We start from the raw sequence: 23,264 nt of genomic DNA, 5'->3' as shown, positions 1-23,264 counted from the left end.
TGGGAGTATATGAAGAACACCTATCCTTGGGAGAAGCCACCCCAAACACAGCCCTCTCTATAACATTTCCACAGCTCCCCGCCGCTGACCCATCATAGAAAGAACTGGGAGATAAAAGGGAAGGCGAAGGTGACGATGAAGATTCGCACGATTCCCCCGATGCGTCTTCATCAGGATCGTCAAAGCTTTCCAAAATCCTTGCGTTGTCCGGATCCGTGACTGGCTTAAGAGACTGACGACCCAGCCGAAAGGTCATAATAGACGGGATGTGCGGTTCTTGGTCAGTTACGGGCATTGTCATGTCCACATTCGGAGGAGGCGTATGGACTTGGAAATGAGCCATCATCTGGGACATGACGAGACCGGTCTCCATGTCGGAGCTGTCAGGATATAGATATTCTGTGGATGCGCTGTCTGGTGACACTTGCACCCGCCCGGTGGGACTTTGTCTGCCTGGATAGTCCAGTGCTTTGATGTCAAGACGAGCTGTCTGGTTTATTGGCTCGGCGTCCTGACCACTGACCCATCCCCTGCCACCGGGGGGAAAGTGAGAGGGACGATGGCTAGTACGAGGGACCGGAGCTGATAGAAACGAGGAAGGAGTGAAATAGTCGAAGTTTTGAGGGGCGTACTGCGCAGAGGATTGGTATGCAGAGGTTGTCCTCTGGGAGGACTCTGGATATCCAACGGACTGGGATGCGGAGGGCGACAATCGTTGTTGGTGGTCATTAACTTCAGGCTCGTTGGTGGAGCAAGAAGTCATGAAGCGTAAACTGAGGCCTTGGGGAGAAATATCGCTGTCACCAAGGTAAGGATATTGCTTGGAGGTACAAGGAAGTGATGAGTGGATGTCCGGTAACAAATTTTCTTCGGTGCCGTCGAACGGCATGACTAGGCTTGAAATTGTACCAAGAAGCTGGGGCACATGCCCTTGGCCTCCCATAGAACTAGGTGGATGATCCCATGAGTTTCGAAGAAGAAGAAGGATAAAGGAACGTACAAGCACGAGATAGTCTACTACCTTTTTCTACCGTGGGAGGGAAGGGCTCAAGATAAATTCAGAGAAATAAGCTCTTCTGAGGGTCCAGAACAGTGGTAGGAGTTCCAGCTGGTGAAGAAGGGTGCCGCTTTTTGTTACGCCAGTAGTCAGATAAAAGCCGAAAGGCGTGTGCTCTGCGTGCGTGTCCATCAGTAAACATGAGGGCTCGCGCCTGGATCTTGCGGGGTGATATGAACGAATTGAGAGACGTGGCTTGCACCGTTTGGGTACTCAGAACCAGAAAAAGTTCACCCCCCCTTCGTTTTGAGAACTAGCCCTATTTGACGCCCCACGTCCCTTTACTTATTAGATCGAACCTGATGTAACCCAAACAGCAAATCTTGACAAGATTCTTCATATCCATCGTTCTGGGAACTGCCCTGGAAACCAATTGCAAGTGAAGTGACTTAGCAATGACACCGTTTGGCCATATGTCAACGAGGCAATACATTGCATAACATCTTCCAACGGCTGTAAAAAAATACGATCGTGAGGCTTCAGAAGCAGAATCATTGGTGGGTAATTATACCCCCATTTTTCTAGAACCGGAGGGACGGCGACGCGGGTTGTAGCCCGATTCAAAGTCCCATGGAGCTTGCGATTCTTTGTCGTTGACGTAGTGCTTTCGTGACTTGGAAATAATCCAATTTAACACTCCGCGACGCCTGCGTGGCGGAGAGAGACTATGTTCGCTGTAAGCCTCGACGGTAAACACTTCTAGAAAACCTGTCAGGACGCTGATCAGCTCATGGTTGGCACGAATAGCCCAACAAACGGCACCCAATGCAATCCCACTGAAAATACTTCACAAACGGAATTGCGTAATCTGATTGGTACTTCACCGCCAGTGTGACATGGCGATTAGTACTGCCAGTCCTTACAATCAAGCTCCAATACCACGCATTGATTAGATTCCGTTTTAATTAACGGATTAATCTGAAGGCACTACGCTATGGACGGAATGGGATGCCTGCATGCACGGCATGCTAAACATGAACCGATTAAATACTAGTAGAAATTAAACCAGGAGGCAAGCTAGTACTTAACTGGATGCTTGTCGACCTCATGTATTTCTACTCCGACATCTCGGACATTTCCAACGACATTCCACCGACTAACAATTATATACAGTGATGGACGTGAAGTAGATATCGGAAATAATGCAGAACAACCTCATGACTCTTTGCACCTATCAAGTGAACGTCGGCTCCAAGTAAATTAATGAACCTTACGATAGTGGCAATTAACACACCTAAATTGTTCAGGCTCACTTCCAATCTTCTCTTGTTGCTCTCCTTGGCCGAGACCAGACGACTTACCGATCACGAATTGTGGACTACTACGGATCCCTTTACCTCCCACAGCCTTCAGGGTTCTTCCAGCCCTGGATGCTACTTCGGTAGACAATGGAAACCTGACCTTGGGCGGTGCAGACCCTAGCCGAGTGCGGCAACCAGACTGTCGGCCATCTGCAGTAATCGTGGTCTCGCATCTTCTGAGCATGGTAGTCTTCTGTGTGCGATTAGACGTGTCAGATACGATAACAATCTTCAAGGAAACTTCGATACGAACCGAAGTATGTAGCTCCTTGTTCAGGGCCCACTTGTTCCACCACCCATTGGCAACTATCTCCGTGCGTTTTGCACGTGCACTTGCTTCGGTTGCTATATCCTCTTCAACCGATTCGTCTATGTCGAATTCGTCATTCGTACCGTTGTCTTCCGGAGTAATAGGACCAGGTGTGGAAGATGATGACGCCGGAGTGATTATATCATCATCGATATCGAGAACATCACGCAAGTCAGGTCCATCGATCTCATCGGCAGAACCTATGCCATTAATCGGCGGCGGCGTTTCCCGGACGAGGATATTGACTTTCTCTTTCTTGGGCAGCAAGCCTTGATGCGAGGTATGTCGCGTAAGTCTTCTCACTGCCGTAGGGCTGGGGATGATATCGGCGCCAAAGTCGTCTCCGTCACCATGATCATGCCGTGCGGAGTTGTACGGCCGCACAGGTGAAGAGATATCAGGTGTCGCTGATCGGAAGTAGGATGGGGAAGGTGATAGGTATCCATCTTCTTGTGTGACGGGATCCGGGGGTTCGTCAAGGATTTCATCCAATTCTTCGACAATAATAACGTCAACGGCATGATCGGCGATATTTTCTTTATCAGATAGGGGGTGTGGAATACGTGAACTGGGCATCAGATCGTCCACGGCTTGTTCCACCTTTTTTCTCGAACTTAATGGAGAGGAGAAGAACCTTGAATGTGTGACTAGGGAATGGTTGGTGGAAGACGAAGCCTGATTAATTTTTATGCGTTTTGCAGCGAGATCCTCATCGAGTACATCGACGAGTGTCCTCTTTCCGCTGCCTTTACCAGGCACTGCCGTTCTCTTTGTTGGCGCAGAGTTACTGCGAGTAAGGAGGGATTTTGGCTTCGGGGCTGTGGGAATACTGTCAAACGGGGCGTCATCAGCACTGAGAAAGTAAGGTACCGAAGAAGGCAAGCAATCGCCCACTCTCAGGCTCGGCTTTTGCTTTCCCCTTTCCTTTGACTGAACTGGGCCGATTAATGTTATTGGCCTGAAAGGGGAGGGGCTTCACTGTGCGAGGTACGAAGCCCGGATTAATGTCAACCATCGGCAGAAGTGTCACTGGATCAACGTCCCCTTGAGCCAGCTTTCTTGCCAAAGCAGGCTCTATGTCACTTTGAGGGCAACCAATCAGTGCTCGAGTTTCAAATAACCAATTATTCAGAGTCTTACCCTCCGATATACGATTCCTCTTTATCGCCCCACTCAACTCCTGGAGGAATACCCGTCAAGTTGACCAGTCTCTCATCCAGGGGACAATAAACGCGCTGGTGCAAAAACACCTTCTCCGCCAGATTGTATGCCTCTAGATACCCTTTCGGCACACATTTCTTCCCTTCAAGCCTTGTAGCACGCACGACCTGTTCTACGCTCCTATACTTCCGTAGCAAGGACCATGCAGTCTTCAGCCCAACTCCTGGAATGCTCGGCAAATAATCACATCCGCTAAGGATAGCCATAGCCCTGAACTGAGCGTCCGACCATCCAAGAAGTGATATGCCCCCTTCGGCAGCAGTCACGGATCCAAAGTCGTCCCTCGAGATTGAGACAATAGTACTTGAAATGGAGTCCAGCTTGAAGAGCACCTTTCGACATCCGAAGACAAGCAAATCAGAGTCTTCGGTGATGATGCCATCCACAAGACCAACGCGTTCCAAATATGCCAATTGAGCGTCAGCTTCATATGGCGCGACTACGTATGACACATTCTCTGCGCGCAGTGCCTAAAGTGAAGAATGTATCAGAGTAGTGTCTGGCCCAAAGGATTGAGAGCAGACTTTAATAAGCTGGTACGCCATCTGAGGGGTTACGTCGATACATTTTACAAAGTATTCCCGAGCTTCCTTGTGTCTTCCCTGGGATGCCAGCGCGTTTGCTTTTGCAAGGTTTTCTTCCCTCCGCTGCTTGCGCTCAGTTTCGGTGCCCGTCTTGGCCGGGAGTGGCCCGCCGTCAAACACAATGTAAGGTTGTATTTTGTGATGACGCAGTAAGCGAACACGCTGCATAGCGTAGTCAACATACCTAGAGGGTGAGGAGGTGAGCATGCCGGCAACCGCGAGCTGCACCCGGACAAGCAGAAAAACGCTGACTTTGTAGAGTTTTTTCCAGTGGCTATTTCGGTGGCGCAGGCATAGACTCCCCGGTGAAGCCAGACGTAAGCATCCACTGCCAATGTTTGGCCAGCGAATTCTGAGAGGTGTCGGTGAACCTGGATTGATTTCAGCAAGGGTAAAAGCCCAGATATTCCCATGATCAAGTGTTTCTATGAGTAGGCTGCAATGAGTGGCTCAGAAGCCCTAAGCTCTATCGAACGACAGATGAAGTTCAGATTGTTAGGAATTTAAGCAGACGCGAGCGAGTCTTTGTCTGGACGTGACACTGAACTACATTGGACCAGGACCATTACGAACAAACAAGGACAAAGAGTCGCGTCGCGTCAAACGCGGGCAACGTACTTGTCTCATGACCGCGACACCTGAGCTGTACATCATGATGGCATAGATGGCCAAACACACGTCGTCGATATCATCATCACCATTATCCTCAAGTCTTCCTCAGGCGCCAGTGTTCAGATTGCTTCAATTTGTATCCTCGGACAGATCCAGGGAGATGATTCATTCAAGTGGCATGTTGTGTCAGTCGGTTTGCTGCCTCGACTTGAACTATCGAGGCCTGTTACACCATTTTGATGCGACCAATAATTACTACTCGGGCACAGATCGTTTCTGGGGCATACACTGGCAGAAGGGGAGCTTATCGGCGGCCCCCATATATCACAAACTCCTGCAGGTTTGGTGCAGGTGATACATTACATGTAATTGCGTGGGTGATTGATCGGAACAAGCTAACACTCATTTGACGAACCTTCAATACAAGCTTGCACTCATTGGACAAACCTACTACACACTTCTTCGAGGGTTGTAGGGCTTTTAATGCAACCTTACGCTGATTGGACAAACCTACCACGCACTTCTTCGAGGGTTGTAGGGCCGTCAATACAATCCTGAACCACATGCATCCACACGAGGCACGCGTCAGTGACAATCATTATCCAAGACCCGGGAATGTGGCGGGTGGACCTTTCCCAAACTCCGCAGTGTGAACCGAGTCTGGACCTGTAACAAGCGCTCGAGAAGCACTTCTTTGATAGTATGTGATACACCGACATGAAAGAACCCTCTAGCAAAGTTTCAGCATACCCTCATGCAGCAAGCCTAGCCCCTTGACCCCATTCCACCATTCCTTCGCAGCCAGAAGCGCACGATCTTGGGTCTTTAACTTTAGAACACTCAGCCACTCTCCGTCAGCACAATTTATGAGTATCGTGCGTGTATGTGGAGCGTACACTGCCCACCCAGGCTCAACAGGACCCATATCATTATGACTCACGGAGACACTGACATGGTGCAGCTGAAGAGTACGACCATCGAGCATTGTCGTCGTTATAGGACGCTGGTGTGAAATCGCGCGAGACAGTCGGACGATGTCCAACGCAGTTTGGGATGTAAAATCAACATGTGCATCGGAAGCGGATATTGCAGAAGCATGTGGGGTGGTAGGTAAGACTGGAGGTTGCGGGATGCTACGAGCCTGCTCCAAAACGTAAATATTATGTCCAACCAAGTTCCAGCGGACTCACGTTTCCTAGTAACATATCCCGAAGTACCGTGACAAGCAAATCTCCTCCTGTCCGGGCCAGCTCCACTGACAGCGAAGAAAATGTCGCATTTTCTGGAACAACCTGCAGTACCATAAGTTGTGTATGATCATTTGACCGCCATGTTACTTGCCATGCTCTCGCAGCCCCACACACTTCCCGCATCAATCCCTTCCTTCTTCTCCATCATATCAATAACGCACACACCTGTCCCCCTTTCTCCTCGCATTAAAGCTCTCTGAATGGGCGCCGGACCTCGGTATGCAGGCAGTAAGCTCGGATGAACATTAAGTCGCTGGCCGGGCAGAAAGAGGTGTAGGAGTGAAGGGCGGAGAATGCGTCCAAAGGAAGCAGTGACAAGAAGATGGGTTTCACTGGCAGGGACGGAGACGTGAGCTTCGTTGGTATTCACAAATGGTGCTGGAGGCTGCGTAGAACATGAAATCAGTTCAGCAAAAAAGGAGGTGACACGCACTATCCAACCCCTGAAGTCAACCTTTCGTTGTGGTATGGTGTGAACTGGAACCTCGAGAGATTCTCCAAGTAGTTTGAGTGGAGCTGTCAAAGCAGCCGTAAATATATGTGACCACCATGAAAAAAATTGCATAAGCACAGATTGATAAATGAGAACCTCGTCGACCAGTTTTCACGTCTGGGTTGGTAGCGATCGACACGGATTGCCAAACATCTACATTCCGGTCAGAATAAACCTTGCATTACCCATGCTATCATCCACACTTACCTCGGGCGTCATGCAATTGCTTGAAGACGTTACAAGAGAATTCGTCGCGACCAAAGAACAAGATGTCGAATGGCTTCTTTTTGGCATCGCCACTGTAGAAATGGGCGCTCAAGCAGTTTTTTAGCGCGTGTCTACGCATGGAAGTGACCCACGCAGAGTTATAAAACGTCTGAGTGAGCATATCGATCTTCGATGGACTCCAACCCACGCAGCTGGAGAAGCGATCTGCAAGGGCAGCGTATTAATTGAAGGTCATGGCATCCGCCGAGCATTCGGGTCGGCGAAGCTTTGGTCGATTTCGCCTTCTTTCTTTGGCAAAAATGTCCGGAAAGTTGGCTACGAATTATAACACGTCAAGGACACTGCAAAACGCGACAGGTTTATTTCAAGCTTTCATATCAGTACTGGCACTACTACGGCACTTATTCCCGCTCGCTATGTGTGATCCGCCTTACTTGTTGCTGCAACCTCGCTCACTTGTAGCACTGTTCCAGCAGATATTTACATTCAATATAGAACACTCACTACAAAACCGGAAGGAGGTTCGAATTACCGATCGTGCTGGTGTATTGTACGATTCACCTTCTGAACCGGTGATTAGTCGGTGACCGGTGCGAAACAGGTGATTTCGTATCACCACCTGTGCGGGTGATTTTCAACACTTTGTAAGCCACTACACTCACCATTCAACATGCTGTTTGTAGCCACCAGGTATGTCAGTTATTTTCACCAGTTGGAACAAACTGCCTAATCCGATGACAGATATCATTTTTTTCAGTTCTTATCACCATGTACCGTACCATTCGCGCGCGCACGTTAACATTAACGTTTAGAGTGCTAGCGCAACCATCGACGTCGACATAAATTATGACCGCAGCGCGGGAATCTGGCATCAAACGGTAAGCCAAATTTCTTTCATCCGAGTCTCTCGCAGTTTCTCTGACTCTCGATCCCAAGTGCACGCTCTGAGTCACCACCTTTCACCAGACCACACAAGCCTCGAGCTCTGTTTCGCCGCCTCAAGATCCCCGACAACCCAAATGACCCTCCCGAATTTTGTATTCCTCCTCCATCTTCATGCCTCGTGTATATGTCCTGATCATGATCTCCACAGCTGCCGAATATCTTGCATTGCTTGCAGTCCAGGCTGAGCTCGAGCCGAACGAATCATCCGGCGCGAAGGATAACGTTCTCGAGGTGTCGGCAGACTTTATCATTAATCTCATTGAGGCTCGATGGAAGGCGGAGAAAGAACGGTGTGATGCAGAATGTAAGGCTCAGTTGCTCGAGATGAAAAATTTACCTCGAGTTAGTTAAAAAGTACTTATCATACACCGAGAACAATGTTACTAGTCTGCTGAAGTCAATCCTCAAAAACTGCACGAGCGAGATTTCCACTTCGGTCAATGATTGCCCACTTCCGTCCTCCATCGATATCAATAGGGACACGGCCGACGAGACATTGCAAGCAAACAATATCCACAATATCTAAGGTATCATTGAGGTTGCTGTAAAAGTGAATGTCGAGGGAAGACAGGCTTGAAGGGGTGGGTTCGAGTTTGCATGTTGACAATGCAGCGAGGAAAATGGTTGTTGGCCCATCAACTTTGAGTGCCGGAGTATGTGGAACGAGAACGACAAAAATATGCAACATTTTTCGTGAGCAGCTCACGGTACCATGAACCATCGAAGACGTCACTGATAGATCCAGGGGTGTGTATGTGATCATGGGCACGGTATTTCATTTTGGATGCTAATGCTGGATTCTGAAACATAGAGACGAGTCGTGGGATGACAGGCACATAGGAGAACTGTTTTTGTGGCTGCCCGTTTGACTGGTAACGTGGTGCACTGCAGTGCGGACAGACTTCAAGATCTTCATTTGGTCCAACAAAACAACAACACGAGTTGACACAACAGTCACGATGTCGAGGCTCTAGTCCTGATAGAAATGCGACTCGGGATTTTGCCTTTTTAAGGCTCGGAACATTGGCAGAGGGAAAAGCAAACTGTAGCATGTTGAAATTTGCCTCTGTGGTATGTGACTTGATTTTATATGCAACAGCACGCAAGATGTCTTTGTCGTTGATGCTGAGGTCCTCGCCTGCTCGTTCATAAGATTAATTACCCTGAATTTCACGGTGACAGCATACCAATCTCCAAGAGCTCCTGTTCAACCCTTTCACCCAAGAACTCATCCTCGACATCAGTCTCGAGCCCCATATCTTGTCCCAATTCCTCGTCAGAGTCAGAGCCAGAGTGCTCATCCCCGGTGCTCTCGAGTTCGTCTTGCTCTTTATCAGTTAAGGGTTCAGATGAGCGAGCCATGGTCAGTGCATCACATGGACTCGGAGGACTGAATTCTGTATTGAAAACATCCTGCACGTCTGTAGGAACAGGATGTATTGATTAGATATGAGTTTCGTTAGACCACGGAGACACACCTATTGTCATTTCCTCTCGGAGTGGAGCTTTTGATGCAATATCTGTCCACTTAGCTAGACTCCTAACTTTTGGAGGTTTGCGTGCAGCAAGAAGTTTCGATTGATAGGGTGATGTGGCCTTCAAACGTGGAGGGGCAATGAGTAGGCGGTGATTCCGCCACGTTCGTTCGCTGACCCATTTGTTACAACAGCGACATAATTTACGTGCTGGAGGACGGTGTTGAGATTTATCCATAGGTGTCACGGCGAAGCTTTCACGGACAAAATGACTTCAATTCACTGATCTGAGTGGCTGCATACAAGGATAAACAAACGACTTGTCAAAATTTTCAAGCTCGCCCACACCAACGTCGCAGCCAGTTATCATACCCACATTCAGCCCTCTCATCAGATTGAAATATAACCATGCCTGGCAGCAACGAGAACCTACCACCTGCAGGGCCAACTGCAGCAGCGAAGAAAAACGGGGCTGCACCAAGCAACCCATCAGTATCTTCTGGACTCGGTGGAGCAGGTAGAGGGCCGACGGCAGCCAAAACAATGACTCCGATGACTCCAGGTTCGAAAGCCCCAAATAAAAATTTAACAAAGCAAGTGCTGCAAGAGAAGAATACAAAGCTTGAAGATGAGAATTCTCGTCTCAAAGGTACGGAAATTTTACTTACCATGGGTATCGTGAATGACAAACAATATTTCGGTGCAGCAAAGATCTTGCAACTTGAGGAAGCAGAGCAGGCAGCCAAGCTCGCAGCTGCAGAGGCAGAAGCTGCCAAGAAAGTTGCGGAAGAGAAGATCAGAAACTCCCGTGTCGATCCTATGCATGAGCTCATTCAGAAACCAACCACTGCCGAAATGAAGGACTCGGGCAGCAGAGGCCGTCTGCTCAAGGCAATGAAGCTGGAGAACAATAAAGCGGAATATCTTGCAATTCAGGTTAGTAGTTTGACAAAACAAATAGCGAGTCAGCACTTACTAATGGTACCGGTACCATAGACCACAGTTCACGAGCTGTGCTCACGTGTGGATCTGGACTTTAAGGTGTTGTACAATGCTCAACCCACGAGCAGCCTCGCGAAACTGTTTAAATTGGTGTGCATGTCAGTTAGATCTCCTCCCGCGGTGATAGTAAATATGATTTACAGGCACGACGGGACCACCCTCACCTTGAGAAGTTTCAGAATGATTGGGCGACAGCGGAGTTGGTTAAACAATTCTTGCAGAACAAACGGAAGGCAAACAAAAAACGAAAGGCAGGTGCCACTGTGGGTACTCGAAACAACAAACGGAGTCGATTCGATGACTCGGACGACTCAGATGGAGAAGTAGGAGAAGGAAGTGGATCTTGTGAGCGTGAGATAGCGGGTGATGATGACGAAGATTTGGGCGCTTGAGCGGATTTTGTGCGGATGCGCGCAAGATGCTGACGAGTCGATTGGTTAATTAACCATGGTGAAAAGTAACATTTTCGCTAGTCGTTCAAACCACGATAGAGTCCAATGAAACTGGTTTAGATCACCCATACAAGTTGTATACTAAACTAGCGGAGCGAGTGAGGTTCACCAATGATGTTGGTGGAGGTGAACAGTAAAAATTACTGACTAAACCAGTGGTATGCACCGTGGGACGTGCTCATTTTCGAGATGGTGAATCCGGCAAAAAATGTGGTTTTTGGCACCACAAAAAATGACCTGCGGGGTGGGTTGTTATAACCAATCCCTGGTGATCTTCAACTTAAAATATGGTGGATTGAACCAGACTGACGGGTGATGATACCGGTGAGATTCACCAGTTCTCGGTTGCATAGTGACTGAGGACCAGTCTTTCTTTCATTCCGCCACGTGGCAGGGCAGAACTGGCCCTGCCAGACGGCAAACTATGCTGGGCAGAATGTGGCAGGCTGAAAATTTGACAAGGTTCTGTACATAGAAATTGGTGCCAGCAGCGCACAAAATCGAGTCCTTAGTAGGCTGTAATTACCTGTGCGTCATTGACATTGCGACGCAGGGAAACGGAGAAAGACACTTGTTGGTCGCCAAATTTCAAGAAGGATGGGGAGATGGCAGATAGTACTCGGCTCTTATAGCCACCCTCGGGTGCGGGCACCGCTCAGAGGAGAAGCATAGAGGCTCTTATTGCGGTATTCCGAGTCGCCAGCTGTGTGCGCGTCTGATTATTGATACGAAAGTCAACAGAGTTTGAATACATACGCTCCAGGATTCGTGACGCAGATACATGACCACGCTGTAATGCAGAGAGTCCTGGACGAGGTAAAACCGTTGTGGTAGATATCACATCGAGCGCGTGTGATGACGGTGAAGGCGTCGGGATTCGGTTGACATCTGTGATTTAAAACAAGGTGCGTTCTGTCGCTTGATATGAAGGTCTAACGGGGGGAAACGCACCCTTGGGTCGGAAGGGAGTGGTCATGGGTTTCTGTTTCCTCCTAAGGACGCTAACCCCAGCATCATCTTGGCAACAAGCAGCACTGACGGAGGAAGAATTCGAATGAATAGTACCAGCCACGTTTTCTACCCATTGTGTTAACTCCGTGAATAGGAAGATGATCGACTCATACCCTTGCAATTTGTGTATTGCCGAGATGGGGGTGTTGAATGCGGATTAGACAGCACCTTGGTGTCGGAAGGAGCAGTAATCTCAACCCGTTGGACACAGGGTGACGAAACCTTGAATACGTCAGAGCCCTGTTGGTCAAGAGAAGAGCATGGGTCAGCAATCATAAAAGAACGTGGACTCCAACAGACTGAAGAAACCCACCTGAAAGCGCCCGACCAGAGGTCTCGATGAAGCCACTGAGGAGAGTCCGATTGGTGAAGAGCGTGCAGACGGAACTACCGCACCGTTTTCGTCATTCTGTAGGATGGTGTCTCCGTTAGCCAAAACACACCGCGAATTTTCGGCTGTAAGTGGATGTCAGGGTCATAATGGAATTGATCAATGGGTCTTGCATACCTAGAAGCTGTATGACACGACAACTCACTCCCGCCATTGCCTTTGCCCGACGAGCTTCTTTGGCAGCCTGGTCCGATAGTTGAACACCATGGGGTACCTTCACGGCGTCCAACGTAAGAGAAGATACTCGTGACTGAAACGCCCCAAATTTTCTTGACATCTGTTCGCGCAAGAGTACAACCTCTTTCTCAGTCCGGTTCTGGTCTTTGACTTGGTCGACGATCTGACTACGGAGGTGATCCAACGATACATTAATCTTGGTATCATTGATCGAGGTCAAGTCCGAGAGTTTTTGCAGATCCTGACGCAAAGCAGTGTAAACTTTGTTGCATTCAATGTGATCCTGAATCTGAGTAGGCAATTGATCTCGGTGATGTTTCTGGGAAGCGTCAAACTCTTCATAACTCCGCGCTTGTTCAGCAAGTAATTGGTGATCTGGGGCAATGTGGACTGTGGACGCCTGCAGTGCACCGACCGTGTCATGCAGCGCGCTCATTTGTCCCTGCTGGGCGGCCACCATGCTGGAAAGGTGCTGTAATTGTTGACCCAGTTTTTCGGTATCGTAAAATGCCGGTTCGTCCTTGGGCGGTGCCAAAGTTGATTCATGAGCGTTGGTAAGTAGAGCGATTTGATCCTCAACTGCAGACAACGAGGACTCGAGCAAGGAAACGGAGCGACGCAGAGACAAGATCTCTCGTGAGATGGCAGCAAATTGACCTGAGAAGATAAGGAGGAACTGGTAGAGCAGAAGAAAAGATGTAGTGGAAGATGTCGTGTCCGAAAAGCCCAAAGGATAGCAAGGGTCAGACCGGTCAGGGGCGGAAGGATGCTGTAAGAAGCCTCTACTTGCATAACCAAAGGGGCTCATATTGGGAGCGGCGGCGTTAGTGTTTGACGGTCCGCACCAAGAGCTGTCCAACAGTCTGTTGAAAGGCAAACAGTTGGTCGTGTTGGTCAGACCAGTGGTTAGACACACTCCGCGAGCCTCAAGGGCGGATAGGAAGGCAATAAGGGAAAGGAGCTGGAGAGGATCAACAGCCATGGTGACCGAGAGGACAGAGCGCCTTGCAGAATGTTGTGAGTAAACGGACCTCAGGGATGTGGAGACTCAACAGACATTTCAATAGAGACTGGTTTAAATTTGTTTAATGATCGGTCAGTTTTAGAATCTGCGTCATGCGTTCCTCGACTCAGGTCAATGGTCATCATGCAGCTGACTGTTATCAAGTGCATGCAGCGTCCACCAGTCATAGGTCTTGGCTGGTGGAGTTGAGGCTGGTTGAGAGATAAGTTTGTTCAATAACAGGAAAGGTTTACATGGAAAAATTGCGGAAGCTAGTGACGCAAACAATCGAAGTCGCAACGTTATTGGAGAAAGCAACAAAAGTGGAGGGACGAAAGTCAGCCGAGTACTGGTAAGAAAGGTGAGTCAGCTATCTCAAAATGTGACGATGAACACATTGGTTGTCATAGAAGACTCGAAGTGTCCCAACAAGGGGTGGATTGCATCAAGAAGCCTCTACAGCACAATCTCCCCCAGATCGCACCTCCTCAAGACAGTATGGAACCCTATTTACCCACGAAAAAAAAACAGATAAAGGCGCCATAGGCCTCCATATGCGGTTTCAGGGATTCGAGGATATGATGATGAGCTCGCACAGTTTTCTGAACGACTTGATGCAGAGATTAGCTGAATACCGGACATTAGAAAATTTAGTAATATGAAGTCCATGATGCACTTACATTGCGTGGTTTATGACGATGACGATATCTGGCATAGATTGAATGTATTCCTGGAGAGGGAGCGTGGAAGGGAATATGAAGAGTTCGTATGCACGCCAAGCCTGATAGCGGCAGCCTAGAATATTCGGGATACAAAGGAGCCGTTGTCGGAACCTATCAATACCAAGGGTTAGGAATTGAAACTGCTTTTATTCAAAGAAATAGCGGACCTGTATATTCTTGGTTTCATGATCAAGCACAAGGGAAGACAAGAAGTTGAGCGAGGACATGACAATCAGATTCGGCACACGTGGTGAGTAATGGTGAGCGGTCTCTCGCAAGAGTGCGTCAAGCGCGTTCAGGACATGATCACCTTATTTCTGGCAGCTCGAAACCCGATCGTTGAAACGGTACGCACGCATCAGGTCTTGTTCCTTGTCCAAAATATCACCGACGTAAGTGAGGACTGCAGTGAGGAAGCATATCCATATCTTGGTTACACGATCAGGGAGGTAGACGTAGGTGTAGCGCATCATGGCCACGCCAGCGATCATGTATAGGCAAATGGAATCTACCACAAAGCCGCGGTTGATAGCATCCTGGGATTCCTGGCAGCTGTGTGTTTTTGGTACAGCCAGACAGTACTACGACGTGTATCAATACGTAACTGTGACAGTGCGAAAATGCTAAGAAGAGCTCAAAGACGACAGTCCAGCCTGGAGAAAGTTCTGGGATGAACCGTGAGGTCGTTATCAAAACTCCTCCGAGTCAAAACCGAGCAGGACGCACTGGCAGGACACGTCGATGACGACAAACTGAAACGGAGGGACTAGCTGGACGATGGTGAGGGAGAACAGAAAGGAGCCAAACATACTAAATATACTATTCAAGTTCAAGTACCTATAGCTACCTTGGTTCAGTTCTAAAATCGAGTCTGTTTACCCATGCTGTCCCACTGCTGACTAAGCCACGCAAACTGGTCGCGACACATTTACACTACGTCAGAATTGAATGGGCTACAAACAGAGACATTCCGATTCCGATATTCGCACACGTACGCTCCTCTTGACAGGGCTTTCGACCGATCATCAAAACAAAGCAATCCTCTACGACTCGGGGACGACTCGGGAAGGATACAAATCCTCTTGATGGGCCCAGTAGCGCCTAGGCACAACCTAGGCAGTGCAGTTTCCCACTCTATGCCTTGAAGTAGACGGAGGCCCTCGTTCCGCGAGTCGATGACTGAAACCCCCTCCAATTTGAATCCACCACACTAACCCAGGCGATGCCACTATCCAAGAAGCCAAAGGCGGGAGGGTCCAAAAAATCGAAGGTGAGGAACCACGTATATCTAGGTACCACAATTGTGTATCTGATCTATCATAGGACTCAAAACAACTCGCTCCTGAAACTGAGGAGTTGCAGGACGACAACGTGAGCCAATTGTTGGGTTTCACTATAGCGGCAATCGGAGTTACAAGAGACCTCGTTCCTAATGACCTGGCGAAAGGTATCCTCGGAACGGTTGCCAACATCCTGATTATCGCGCAGGTGCGTTGGCGTAATCTTCGGGATTTTTCGTGAAGGATCCTCAGGTCTGTGTAGTCGGTGATCAAGAACAAGTCCGATTTTCTGGTGATAGTCAAGAAATGTGAAACTATCAGGAAACGACTTGAAAGAGCAACCAAGGATGCTACTGAAGATGATCTGCAAGGGTCCTTGGGGGAGGCCTTGTCTGAGCTTAACATGTGAGCGCGAGCCACATTAATTTTTTTGTTACCGGAAAGTGATGGCACCATGCAGATCGGTTAACCGCATCAATACAGAAGTGGCCTCAAAGAAGGAGCAAGGATTTTGGAAGAGTCTCTTCTCTGTCACGATCGATCGCGACCAGATCGCTGGATGGGAGAAGGATCTAGATCGCGTCCTCGCACTCTTCAATGTATGTCTCTGTAACATCATGCCGACTTGCCTGCTGAATGCCATGTTAAGTCTGAACTGACTACTGGCATTGCAATCGATGTGAAGAAGCTACTCAGGGGTAATGCTGCTAGTATCACTGCTCCAAAGTACGTTGCTATTTTTGTCAGGTTATGAGTGTCCTCTAAACGCAATCAGGTATCGCCCAACTGAGCCTCCGTCACGGCCTGCTATGTTTTATGGCCGCGATGATCTTGTGGCAGAGTTGACGAACCTCGTCGTCAATGATGAGCATATTGCATTGATTGGTCCGGGGGGCATGGGAAAGAGTTCTCTTGCCAAAGCCATCCTCAACGAGCCACTCGTCACGGAGAAATTCACTGATCGGCGCTTCTTCGTGACTTACGATGGCCTCGATCCTTCGACCATCACTTTCGAAACTTTTACGACTCGTTTCGCGGGAGCCCTGGGCATAGAAATTGCTGGTGCTGATCCCGTGCGCCAAATATCTTCCTTTCTTCGTTCTTCCAGCGCCCTCGTTGTCCTCGACAATGCTGAGACTTTCGAAGAGGCCAGTGCATCGACGACGCTGGGAGAGATACCGCCAGCCATTTCTGAGATTGCTAATATATCTGGCGTCATTCTGGTCCTCACGTCACGCAGTAGAAGGAATGCACCGAACGTGCGATGGATAACGAAGGATATCCCGCCGCTGGACTTGACCTCTGCCCAAGCAGTGTTCTTTCAGATTTATCACCACACCAGTCGTAGCGATGCCGAAGAAGACATAAAAGGCCTGCTCAAGGACTTGGATTTTCACCCCCTTTCCATCAATATACTCGCGAATGCCGCACAGCAAAATAGCTGGTCTCCAGCCACGCTGCTCAAGAGATGGAAGGATCGGCACAGCAAGGTGCTCGACGCCGGCAAAGGGAAGCTGCAAAGCTTGTCAGACACCATGGCGCTGTCGCTCAGCTCGCCGTCGGTCCTTGATCTCGGAGTGGACGGTCGTCGTGCTTTAGCGATCATCGCATTCTTGCCCCAGGGTCTCAACGAGGACCTGGCTAGTGATTTATTGCCATCGCTCCCGCAAGTCGACGCTATATGCGATGTTCTATGCATGCAATCACTCGTCTATCGTCAAGACAAGTTCATCAAGATGCTCGCACCCATTCGACATTATGTGCAAGATTCGTTGTCCCCGCCTGACTCCACGTGTTTACAAGAGATATGTGCATTCTACTATCGCAGTATCGACTGCTGTTCAGAAGATCGCGATCAGTATGCTGATATCATTATCTCGGATCACCTAAACATCGAGCACGTAATTGCTTTCAAACTTGCCCACGTCCCAGATGACATAGAACAGATCTATAACGCTTGCAGGCTATTTTTGCGGTGCTTGGAGGAGCATTTGCCTCGTCCGACTACCCTTACCCTCGCTATTTATAACATCGTCGAGAATTCCTCTACGTTGTCGCTAAAAGCACGCTGCTTGTTAGCTCTCGCGCAGCTGTACGACAAACTTTCTCAGCTCGCTGAAGCAGTACGGGCCTTCCAAGCTGCCGAGGCACTCTACCTCGCCGTCGACGACCTCGATAGCATGGCGTATTGTCTTACAATCCGTGCAGACGTGCTTAGAGCTCAAGGTCGCTTTATTCAATCCAAGAATCTCTTAGAGGATCTTCAGCACTCAGACTCTTGGAAGTCTCTCAGCGAATCAAGTAAAGCCCGAGCTTGGAAGAACTTGGATAATGTCCGGATGCACACATTCACAGTGTCTGCGGATGAATTATTTGTGAAACCCTTAGAAGATCGCGTCTGGGACTTGCGATTCAAGATTTGGCACTGGCAGGCCAAATTGTATCATGGGGCAGACGCTGTCCAGGTGCGCACACACTTGGATGACCTGCTCCTGCAATGCACAAGTGCCAGAGATGTCTTCAACCGCGAAGACACACTTGAGGGGCTTGCAGAAGCTGCATTTTGCGAGGACAAGTTATCCGACGCAAAAAATTATCTACAGAAAATCATAGACATGTTCGAGGGACAACATTCGGACAATGTCCTTTGGTACACCGTGCGGAAGGCTGTTGTCATGAGCAAGCAGGGGAATTATGACCTTGCGAGGGAGCTCATCCACAAAGCCTCGGACACCTTCCAATTCTTTGCGCTGCGCAATGGACGCATATTCCTCCACCGATCTTACGGATTGGCATGCATCGAGCTCACTGCAGGCGAGTATGACAGGGCCGAGTCCTATCTCACCGCCACGATTGAAGGTTGCGATATGCAAGGCAACCTGTCGTATAAAGCATTCAGCACACGTGGACTTGGGGAGGTTGCCTTTGCGCATGGTAACTTTGCTTTGGCTGCAGTGCGCTTCGCAGAGACACGGTCTTTGTGTGCTGAGATGGGAGTGCCCCCCCTGCATTTGTATAGTTGCTTGCCATTAAATAGCTTACCGGACAAATTCGAAGGATGGGCGATGTTTTTGGAGGGCCGGTCGCCATTTGCGAATATTTAGATGTCTATCATGACTTGGATATGTAGTAAGTTACTGTTGTGCACCAAGTTACATCTTTATTGTATCTTGTATGATTTGTATGGAGCAGTTGAATGACCTCGTATTCATGGCATAACATGAACCACACACCGGTCCACATCATGTCGCAGGGAAGATCCCACTCATTCCCGATACCGAACTCACTTGTGCTTCAGGGCAGACTGATGAATATTCGTCAAAGTCCTGAATCTTCAATGCATCCATCTGTCAGTGTTATAGCCAACAGCTACAGCTGTCTGCAAATGCGAACGGCTCGCAGGAGTGTGTGTGATGATACTATGAGGAAAATTTTGTTCGGTCTGGGACGGATATCTGCCACATGCATGTGATTCTTACGGGGCGAACTCAAACGGAAATACGCGGCAATCGGAGGTTGCCGAAAATCGTTGCAGAGAAAAACGGAGAGACTGGATGCTGTCCCACTGCTGACTAAGCTACGCAAACTGGTCGCGACACATTGTCTTTGTCCACGAAAGTTGTGGATGATCATATGCTTACAAACAGTATAAGTGTACTCTATCTCGCAGACATTTGAAGACAACAAGATCAAAAGTGACGAATCAACGAATGAAAAAGCTGTGTGCAACGGCAAGCGCACATACGCCCGCACATGCCACGAATCCGAGAGGATATCCTGACGGATCGTCTTTGGTGCTAGCTGCCCAAAGCTACATGATGCGTGTGAGGATGTCATTGTATCGCCAGAGCGCAGAGCTAGTACTCACGTATCCGCCGAGGACGGGTCCGAAACAACGTGCGAGACTGACTATACTCTGTGCGACTCCGTTGGCAAAACCAACGGCATGTGGGGGCGTCACTATGGACACTATCAGCGGGAACTTCAATAGAGTACAAGGTCAACAAACGCACTGTAATTCAGGAGGATGGATATGGCGGTGTAACCAAATGTGTTTCCGCAATAACGTACAGCTCTGCGAACGCGTCAGATATGCTCACATGGACTGCCAAACATCACTCACGTGCTCAGAGCCAGCGCTGACATTAAGGAATCAGCCATGGAACAGGAAGGAAAAAGATATCACATCATACCTGTCATAAGAATGAAGCTTCCTTCGTCATTGGAACTCGCGAAACCCCGATACATTGTAACAGTAAGGTATGACGGTATAAATAGCAGTGACCCGAGACGGAACATTGCGAGGTGGGAGAAGCGCCCTCGAGGGGGTCTACGAGCAAGTACAATCAGGGAAGTGTTGTACAAAGAACCAGAAAAGACTTGCCCGATGTTTCTAAAAGTAGTAAGTCAGCAGAGCGACAATCAACATAAGAAGCGGCCATACGGATAGAGATAAAACTGGTATACAATCTGTGCGAGGCACATGAGAGCAACTGCAGGACACTATCAGTAAATATTCTTCATCTCTAGTAACTCGAGCCATACTAAGCTGGGAGAAATGCCCAGGATTGAGGTTCAGACCCCCCGACTCATAGTCGCTAATTGAGGTCAGTAAGAAGCATGCAGTATTACCCAGACTACGTACGTAACAAGATATGACAAGAACACCTGATCGTGTGTCGTGCTGTGAAGCGCCAGCAAACCGTACTGAAAGATGACAACCAGAGGCAGCTGCGAGGTCAGGGATGGAGGTTTCTCTGGGGGGACCTCCGACTCCACCACAGACTGCCTGTGTTCAAAGATGGGGAGCAACGAAGTCTCCCCAGTGGACTCCTGGACACGGGCCTGGGCATCGAGGACAATGGATGGCGTACGCACTCCAGGGTGCGAGAAGATCGAAGGGGAACGCAGTGTGAACAGTACCCCATCCAGTGTAGGAGAACCCAGCATTGTTGAGCGCACGCGCGAGGATTGCCCAAACGTCATCACAGATGAGCGCTGGCCGGGACTGCCGAATACGCTTGTGATGTTGCGGCCAATGGAACGCCCTCGATGAACTGGAGATGATGTCACGGAACTTGGAATGTCTTCGTGTTCAATATACTCCGAGTCGACATTCATATCTAGGTCTTGCTCAGGCTCAAATGTCTCGTCATTATCCACGTTCATTGCCGCTGCTACCCAAAGATCAGCAATGTTTGTTACCGCGTTCTCGTTTGCCATCAATAGTCTCTGAGTAAAGTTGAGGTCGCTGGGATCCGTAAGCGATGTCGATCCCTCGAATACACTCCCGTGTCTCCTTCTTACAGTGCTGGCAGTACTCACACGCCTTGCACCAAGCGTGGTCGTGCTGGTCGTGCTTGTCGCCCTATTGCCTCCCCCGTAGCCATAAGCGGATCCATTTGTGCGGGCGATCCTCGAGAAGTTGCGCTGGTTGTCCAGTGGGGGCGATATCGACGCCGTCAGCGGCACTGGTAACGATGGCGTCTCTTGTGTGGTGAATGAATCGCGAGATCCGAAATAACCAGATAGTTGACCGGACACTTTCCGCGTAATGGAGCTCACTAAGCCAGGCTGTGCAGCATCATCGAACGCGCTGGGGGTGGTGACCTCTTCCTCCTCTTGAATGGTCGGGTGCCGATCTTCAGGCTTTTCTAGTGGCAGCCGAATTACACCATCCCGTGGTCCGCCGTCACGGCCAAGAAACAGCGACAGGAACGATCCTGAGGAATAAGTGAGTGATTGCGTGATGTTACCTTTCCGCAAACGCACCTGTAAGTGTGATACTGGCTGCCACTGCGCATGGGAGTAGGTACGGGTACTCCACTAGCAGTGACACTTGGCCAAACACGTTCGGCCACTTGTCTGCGGGCTTCTCAACTGATCAATCGTCAGTACACTAATATTCTCTTGTAGAAGGCACTCACAAGACCCTCCAATAATGGCGCCCGCCACACCGCCAAGTCCCCAACAGAATCTGGTCATGAAATCAGCATCAGAATGTCAATCAGGCGGTTGGAGCTCACCCCATGATAGCATATGCTCTCCCCTCGTTCGTCGTGTCCGTTATCGTAGTAACGCACCCGCGCGCCACTCCGACAGCCCCAGCGAAAATGCCCTGCAACAATCTCACCGCAATCGCTTGCCGCAGGGACGTGCACGTCCCAAAAATCAACACCGTCACTGCGCTCCCAAACAAGGACAATGTCAACACCAGTCTACGACCATGTCTCTCTGCTGCAGTTGCCTATTGCTCGAAATCAGAATCAATCAAACACCGTTAGTGCAGAAGAACATACCCATAATAATGAGGTCAGGAACTGCGTCAAGAAGAACGCGGACACTAGGGTAGACCGTTGAGGGAAATCAAATACTAAAGACATATAGCAATAATACCGAGTATGCCAGTCCAAAAGGCGATCTGGGCTTCGTCGCTGATCTCACCAAACCCTGAATCCAAGTTCGTTAGTAGGTTAGCAACGATGCCGCATATGGTCGCGCACCTTTGACCATGAAAAGCAGAAACGGCATGGCGACATTGGCAGAAAGAAACTCTCCAAGCATGGTCTTTGCGCTTGATCAGTCATGTTACATATGTGCGCGCAGCGGCTTACAATGGACAACACAATCATAGGCAATACTGGTAACGGTGTCGAGTCGGACTCGCTGCTGCGAAGAGCGTTGGGTATTGGAGGCCTTTCAAGTGCTGGAGACTTGATGGCGCTCTCCATGTCCGCGCTCGTTCTCCAGCGCGAGACAAAACTGGGCCTTCGATGGTTCTGGCCACCTGACGCCCGTCTTGTGCTGCGCTCTAGCCCGGAAGGCTCGTCGTCCTCTTCAGTATCATTCCGCATGCCAAAAAACCTTCTTGGTGGCGCGTTAGATCGCAGACTGCCAACGTTTGGCGGTTGGAGGGGAATACGGGTGGTCATGATGAATATATAAGTGACTTGAAGCGTCCAAGTTCAGTCCAAGTAGTACTAGCCAATCTACCGTAATGACTTGCCAAAAAAGGGAAGTGCTTTGCTGTGGTTGTCCGCTCGCAAATTCTGCTCTACCGTACTAGTCCATTTGCTTCGAGTCGTTTCCAAAAGGTCGTTCAATCTTCGACGTCCGACGGTGAGCGTTATCAACTGGCGAAAACCACTCTTCACAGCCTTTGAAATTATTTTGAATATAATTTGCAGCTATAGCTTCTGTTCCTTTGTCCTGAATCACGCTGGGCTATCGGAAAGCAGGAACATCGCCGGGAGCAGCATGGTAAGTACTATATGTAACACTCCTAGGTATAACCATAATCGAGTGACAAGGAACATTTTCCCAAGTTGTCCGTACCGACCGTATACATGGTTTTTACACTAGCTCAGTAACTTGAGATTTCGATGGTGTAGCCTCCACTGGCATACAGTGCGACTCATACCCAGTACAGCTGGCCTTACAGGTAGCCCAGTGCATCACTTCCTGTTCCACCAAGTGCGAATTGAGCATATGTGTCACGTTCTTCGGGCGTGGCATTCTGTTGGTCTTCGAGCGACCTGGTGAGTCGCTACATTTTCTTTCCGCCGCGTTGATTGAAACGAGAAATGCAAATGATATATCAGTTGAGACGTATTCCATCATGAACTATACCCGCTTTCTTCTACCCTATTTCCTTCTCCAGAGCCAGGTCTAGCCGCTTGCTCGTTATGAAGGGGTTTTCAACAGTTCACAGATTGCATCACCTCTGCTGAAAGAGAGGCCGCAAAAGCCA

At 49.2% G+C, this 23,264-nt stretch overlaps 11 protein-coding genes across 11 annotated transcripts; 3 read left to right on the top strand and 8 right to left on the bottom strand.

Annotated features, from left to right (window-relative positions):
• Positions 1-2,091: 2,091 nt before the first annotated feature.
• Positions 2,092-3,379, bottom strand: DEU56DRAFT_254313 (uncharacterized protein). The gene is made up of 2 exons (XM_041345309.1): positions 2,612-3,379; positions 2,092-2,551 (listed from the first exon to the last, which is right to left on the bottom strand). The coding sequence occupies exons 1-2, from the start codon at positions 3,242-3,244 to the stop codon at positions 2,258-2,260; spliced, it is 927 nt and encodes a 308-aa protein (XP_041210345.1). The 5' UTR covers positions 3,245-3,379; the 3' UTR covers positions 2,092-2,257.
• Positions 3,380-3,804: 425 nt separating this feature from the next.
• On the bottom strand, positions 3,805-4,886 carry DEU56DRAFT_733491 (PIN domain-like protein; the record flags this gene model as incomplete). Its single annotated transcript, XM_041348338.1, has 3 exons — positions 3,805-4,359; positions 4,414-4,657; positions 4,726-4,886. 3 exons carry the CDS (start codon positions 4,884-4,886, stop codon positions 3,805-3,807), a joined length of 960 nt encoding a protein of 319 aa, XP_041210344.1.
• A 572-nt stretch (positions 4,887-5,458) lies between these two features.
• DEU56DRAFT_793037 (Formyltransferase) lies at positions 5,459-7,313 on the bottom strand. The gene is made up of 6 exons (XM_041352740.1): positions 7,036-7,313; positions 6,907-6,981; positions 6,769-6,851; positions 6,427-6,720; positions 6,276-6,377; positions 5,459-6,226 (listed from the first exon to the last, which is right to left on the bottom strand). Exons 1-6 carry the CDS (start codon positions 7,214-7,216, stop codon positions 5,816-5,818), a joined length of 1,146 nt encoding a protein of 381 aa, XP_041210343.1. The 5' UTR covers positions 7,217-7,313; the 3' UTR covers positions 5,459-5,815.
• Positions 7,314-7,734: 421 nt separating this feature from the next.
• DEU56DRAFT_793027 (uncharacterized protein) lies at positions 7,735-8,430 on the top strand (the record flags this gene model as incomplete). The annotated part of the gene is made up of 2 exons (XM_041352739.1): positions 7,735-7,934; positions 7,993-8,430. A coding segment is annotated over exon 2 (236 nt), but the record flags the coding sequence as incomplete, so codon positions are not given.
• A 206-nt stretch (positions 8,431-8,636) lies between these two features.
• On the bottom strand, positions 8,637-9,140 carry DEU56DRAFT_733454 (uncharacterized protein; the record flags this gene model as incomplete). The annotated part of the gene is made up of 1 exon (XM_041348335.1): positions 8,637-9,140. A coding segment is annotated over one exon (504 nt), but the record flags the coding sequence as incomplete, so codon positions are not given.
• A 591-nt stretch (positions 9,141-9,731) lies between these two features.
• Positions 9,732-10,010, bottom strand: DEU56DRAFT_793024 (uncharacterized protein). Its single transcript, XM_041352738.1, has one exon. It carries the CDS (start codon positions 9,964-9,966, stop codon positions 9,751-9,753), a length of 216 nt encoding a protein of 71 aa, XP_041210340.1. The 5' UTR covers positions 9,967-10,010; the 3' UTR covers positions 9,732-9,750.
• DEU56DRAFT_793022 (uncharacterized protein) lies at positions 9,732-11,046 on the top strand. Its single transcript, XM_041352737.1, has 4 exons — positions 9,732-10,076; positions 10,145-10,412; positions 10,473-10,568; positions 10,622-11,046. The coding sequence occupies exons 2-4, from the start codon at positions 10,146-10,148 to the stop codon at positions 10,868-10,870; spliced, it is 612 nt and encodes a 203-aa protein (XP_041210339.1). The 5' UTR covers positions 9,732-10,076; position 10,145; the 3' UTR covers positions 10,871-11,046.
• Positions 11,047-11,121: 75 nt separating this feature from the next.
• DEU56DRAFT_793017 (uncharacterized protein) lies at positions 11,122-13,537 on the bottom strand. The gene is made up of 7 exons (XM_041352736.1): positions 12,450-13,537; positions 12,255-12,397; positions 12,055-12,181; positions 11,882-12,007; positions 11,687-11,818; positions 11,326-11,633; positions 11,122-11,255 (listed from the first exon to the last, which is right to left on the bottom strand). Exons 1-6 carry the CDS (start codon positions 13,489-13,491, stop codon positions 11,557-11,559), a joined length of 1,647 nt encoding a protein of 548 aa, XP_041210338.1. The 5' UTR covers positions 13,492-13,537; the 3' UTR covers positions 11,122-11,255; positions 11,326-11,556.
• A 225-nt stretch (positions 13,538-13,762) lies between these two features.
• On the bottom strand, positions 13,763-15,043 carry DEU56DRAFT_754604 (uncharacterized protein; the record flags this gene model as incomplete). The annotated part of the gene is made up of 5 exons (XM_041349835.1): positions 13,763-13,861; positions 13,997-14,018; positions 14,193-14,307; positions 14,590-14,786; positions 14,961-15,043. 5 exons carry the CDS (start codon positions 15,041-15,043, stop codon positions 13,763-13,765), a joined length of 516 nt encoding a protein of 171 aa, XP_041210337.1.
• A 413-nt stretch (positions 15,044-15,456) lies between these two features.
• DEU56DRAFT_910958 (uncharacterized protein) lies at positions 15,457-18,618 on the top strand (the record flags this gene model as incomplete). Its single annotated transcript, XM_041357242.1, has 6 exons — positions 15,457-15,504; positions 15,558-15,722; positions 15,777-15,919; positions 15,975-16,113; positions 16,164-16,240; positions 16,290-18,618. The coding sequence occupies 6 exons, from the start codon at positions 15,457-15,459 to the stop codon at positions 18,616-18,618; spliced, it is 2,901 nt and encodes a 966-aa protein (XP_041210336.1).
• Positions 18,619-19,050: 432 nt separating this feature from the next.
• Positions 19,051-22,484, bottom strand: DEU56DRAFT_792996 (uncharacterized protein). The gene is made up of 16 exons (XM_041352735.1): positions 22,129-22,484; positions 22,018-22,081; positions 21,911-21,964; positions 21,814-21,857; positions 21,541-21,761; positions 21,442-21,491; positions 21,287-21,394; positions 20,160-21,237; positions 20,060-20,112; positions 19,959-20,007; positions 19,899-19,907; positions 19,708-19,844; positions 19,638-19,653; positions 19,528-19,589; positions 19,383-19,474; positions 19,051-19,325 (listed from the first exon to the last, which is right to left on the bottom strand). Exons 1-16 carry the CDS (start codon positions 22,444-22,446, stop codon positions 19,218-19,220), a joined length of 2,463 nt encoding a protein of 820 aa, XP_041210335.1. The 5' UTR covers positions 22,447-22,484; the 3' UTR covers positions 19,051-19,217.
• Between the last annotated feature and the right edge of the window lie 780 nt (positions 22,485-23,264).

The sequence above is a fragment of the Suillus clintonianus genome (genome assembly GCF_016758775.1).
Source record: "Suillus clintonianus strain FC179 chromosome Unknown DEU56scaffold_22, whole genome shotgun sequence".
NCBI classification, from domain to species: Eukaryota; Fungi; Basidiomycota; class Agaricomycetes; order Boletales; family Suillaceae; genus Suillus; species Suillus clintonianus.
The sequence above is the reverse complement of the archived record's forward strand: the minus strand, read 5'-3'. Positions and strand labels throughout refer to the sequence as shown.

What these genes read in the sequence shown, in the direction of transcription:
- DEU56DRAFT_254313 (XM_041345309.1), bottom strand. Translation starts at nt 3,244, where the DNA reads ATGCCCAGTTCACGTATTCCACACCCCCTATCTGATAAAGAAAATATC. An exon ending in ACAAGGAGCTACATACTTCG is followed by an intron (nt 2,552 to 2,611) that starts GTTCGTATCGAA and finishes AATCGCACACAG; the next exon opens with AAGACTACCATGCTCAGAAG.
- DEU56DRAFT_793037 (XM_041352740.1), bottom strand. Translation starts at nt 7,216, where the DNA reads ATGCTCACTCAGACGTTTTATAACTCTGCGTGGGTCACTTCCATGCGT. An exon ending in AGGTTCTCATTTATCAATCT is followed by an intron (nt 6,852 to 6,906) that starts GTGCTTATGCAA and finishes CTGCTTTGACAG; the next exon opens with CTCCACTCAAACTACTTGGA. An exon ending in GGGATATGTTACTAGGAAAC is followed by an intron (nt 6,227 to 6,275) that starts GTGAGTCCGCTG and finishes GTTTTGGAGCAG; the next exon opens with GCTCGTAGCATCCCGCAACC.
- DEU56DRAFT_793024 (XM_041352738.1), bottom strand. Translation starts at nt 9,966, where the DNA reads ATGGGTTGCTTGGTGCAGCCCCGTTTTTCTTCGCTGCTGCAGTTGGCC.
- DEU56DRAFT_793022 (XM_041352737.1), top strand. Translation starts at nt 10,146, where the DNA reads ATGGGTATCGTGAATGACAAACAATATTTCGGTGCAGCAAAGATCTTG. An exon ending in CGGAATATCTTGCAATTCAG is followed by an intron (nt 10,413 to 10,472) that starts GTTAGTAGTTTG and finishes CCGGTACCATAG; the next exon opens with ACCACAGTTCACGAGCTGTG. An exon ending in TCGCGAAACTGTTTAAATTG is followed by an intron (nt 10,569 to 10,621) that starts GTGTGCATGTCA and finishes TATGATTTACAG; the next exon opens with GCACGACGGGACCACCCTCA.
- DEU56DRAFT_793017 (XM_041352736.1), bottom strand. Translation starts at nt 13,491, where the DNA reads ATGGCTGTTGATCCTCTCCAGCTCCTTTCCCTTATTGCCTTCCTATCC. An exon ending in TCGTGTCATACAGCTTCTAG is followed by an intron (nt 12,398 to 12,449) that starts GTATGCAAGACC and finishes ATCCACTTACAG; the next exon opens with CCGAAAATTCGCGGTGTGTT. An exon ending in CACTCCCTTCCGACCCAAGG is followed by an intron (nt 11,819 to 11,881) that starts GTGCGTTTCCCC and finishes TTTAAATCACAG; the next exon opens with ATGTCAACCGAATCCCGACG.
- DEU56DRAFT_792996 (XM_041352735.1), bottom strand. Translation starts at nt 22,446, where the DNA reads ATGACCACCCGTATTCCCCTCCAACCGCCAAACGTTGGCAGTCTGCGA. An exon ending in CTTTTGGACTGGCATACTCG is followed by an intron (nt 21,858 to 21,910) that starts GTATTATTGCTA and finishes GGTCTACCCTAG; the next exon opens with TGTCCGCGTTCTTCTTGACG. An exon ending in GACCCGTCCTCGGCGGATAC is followed by an intron (nt 19,326 to 19,382) that starts GTGAGTACTAGC and finishes CGCATCATGTAG; the next exon opens with CTTTGGGCAGCTAGCACCAA.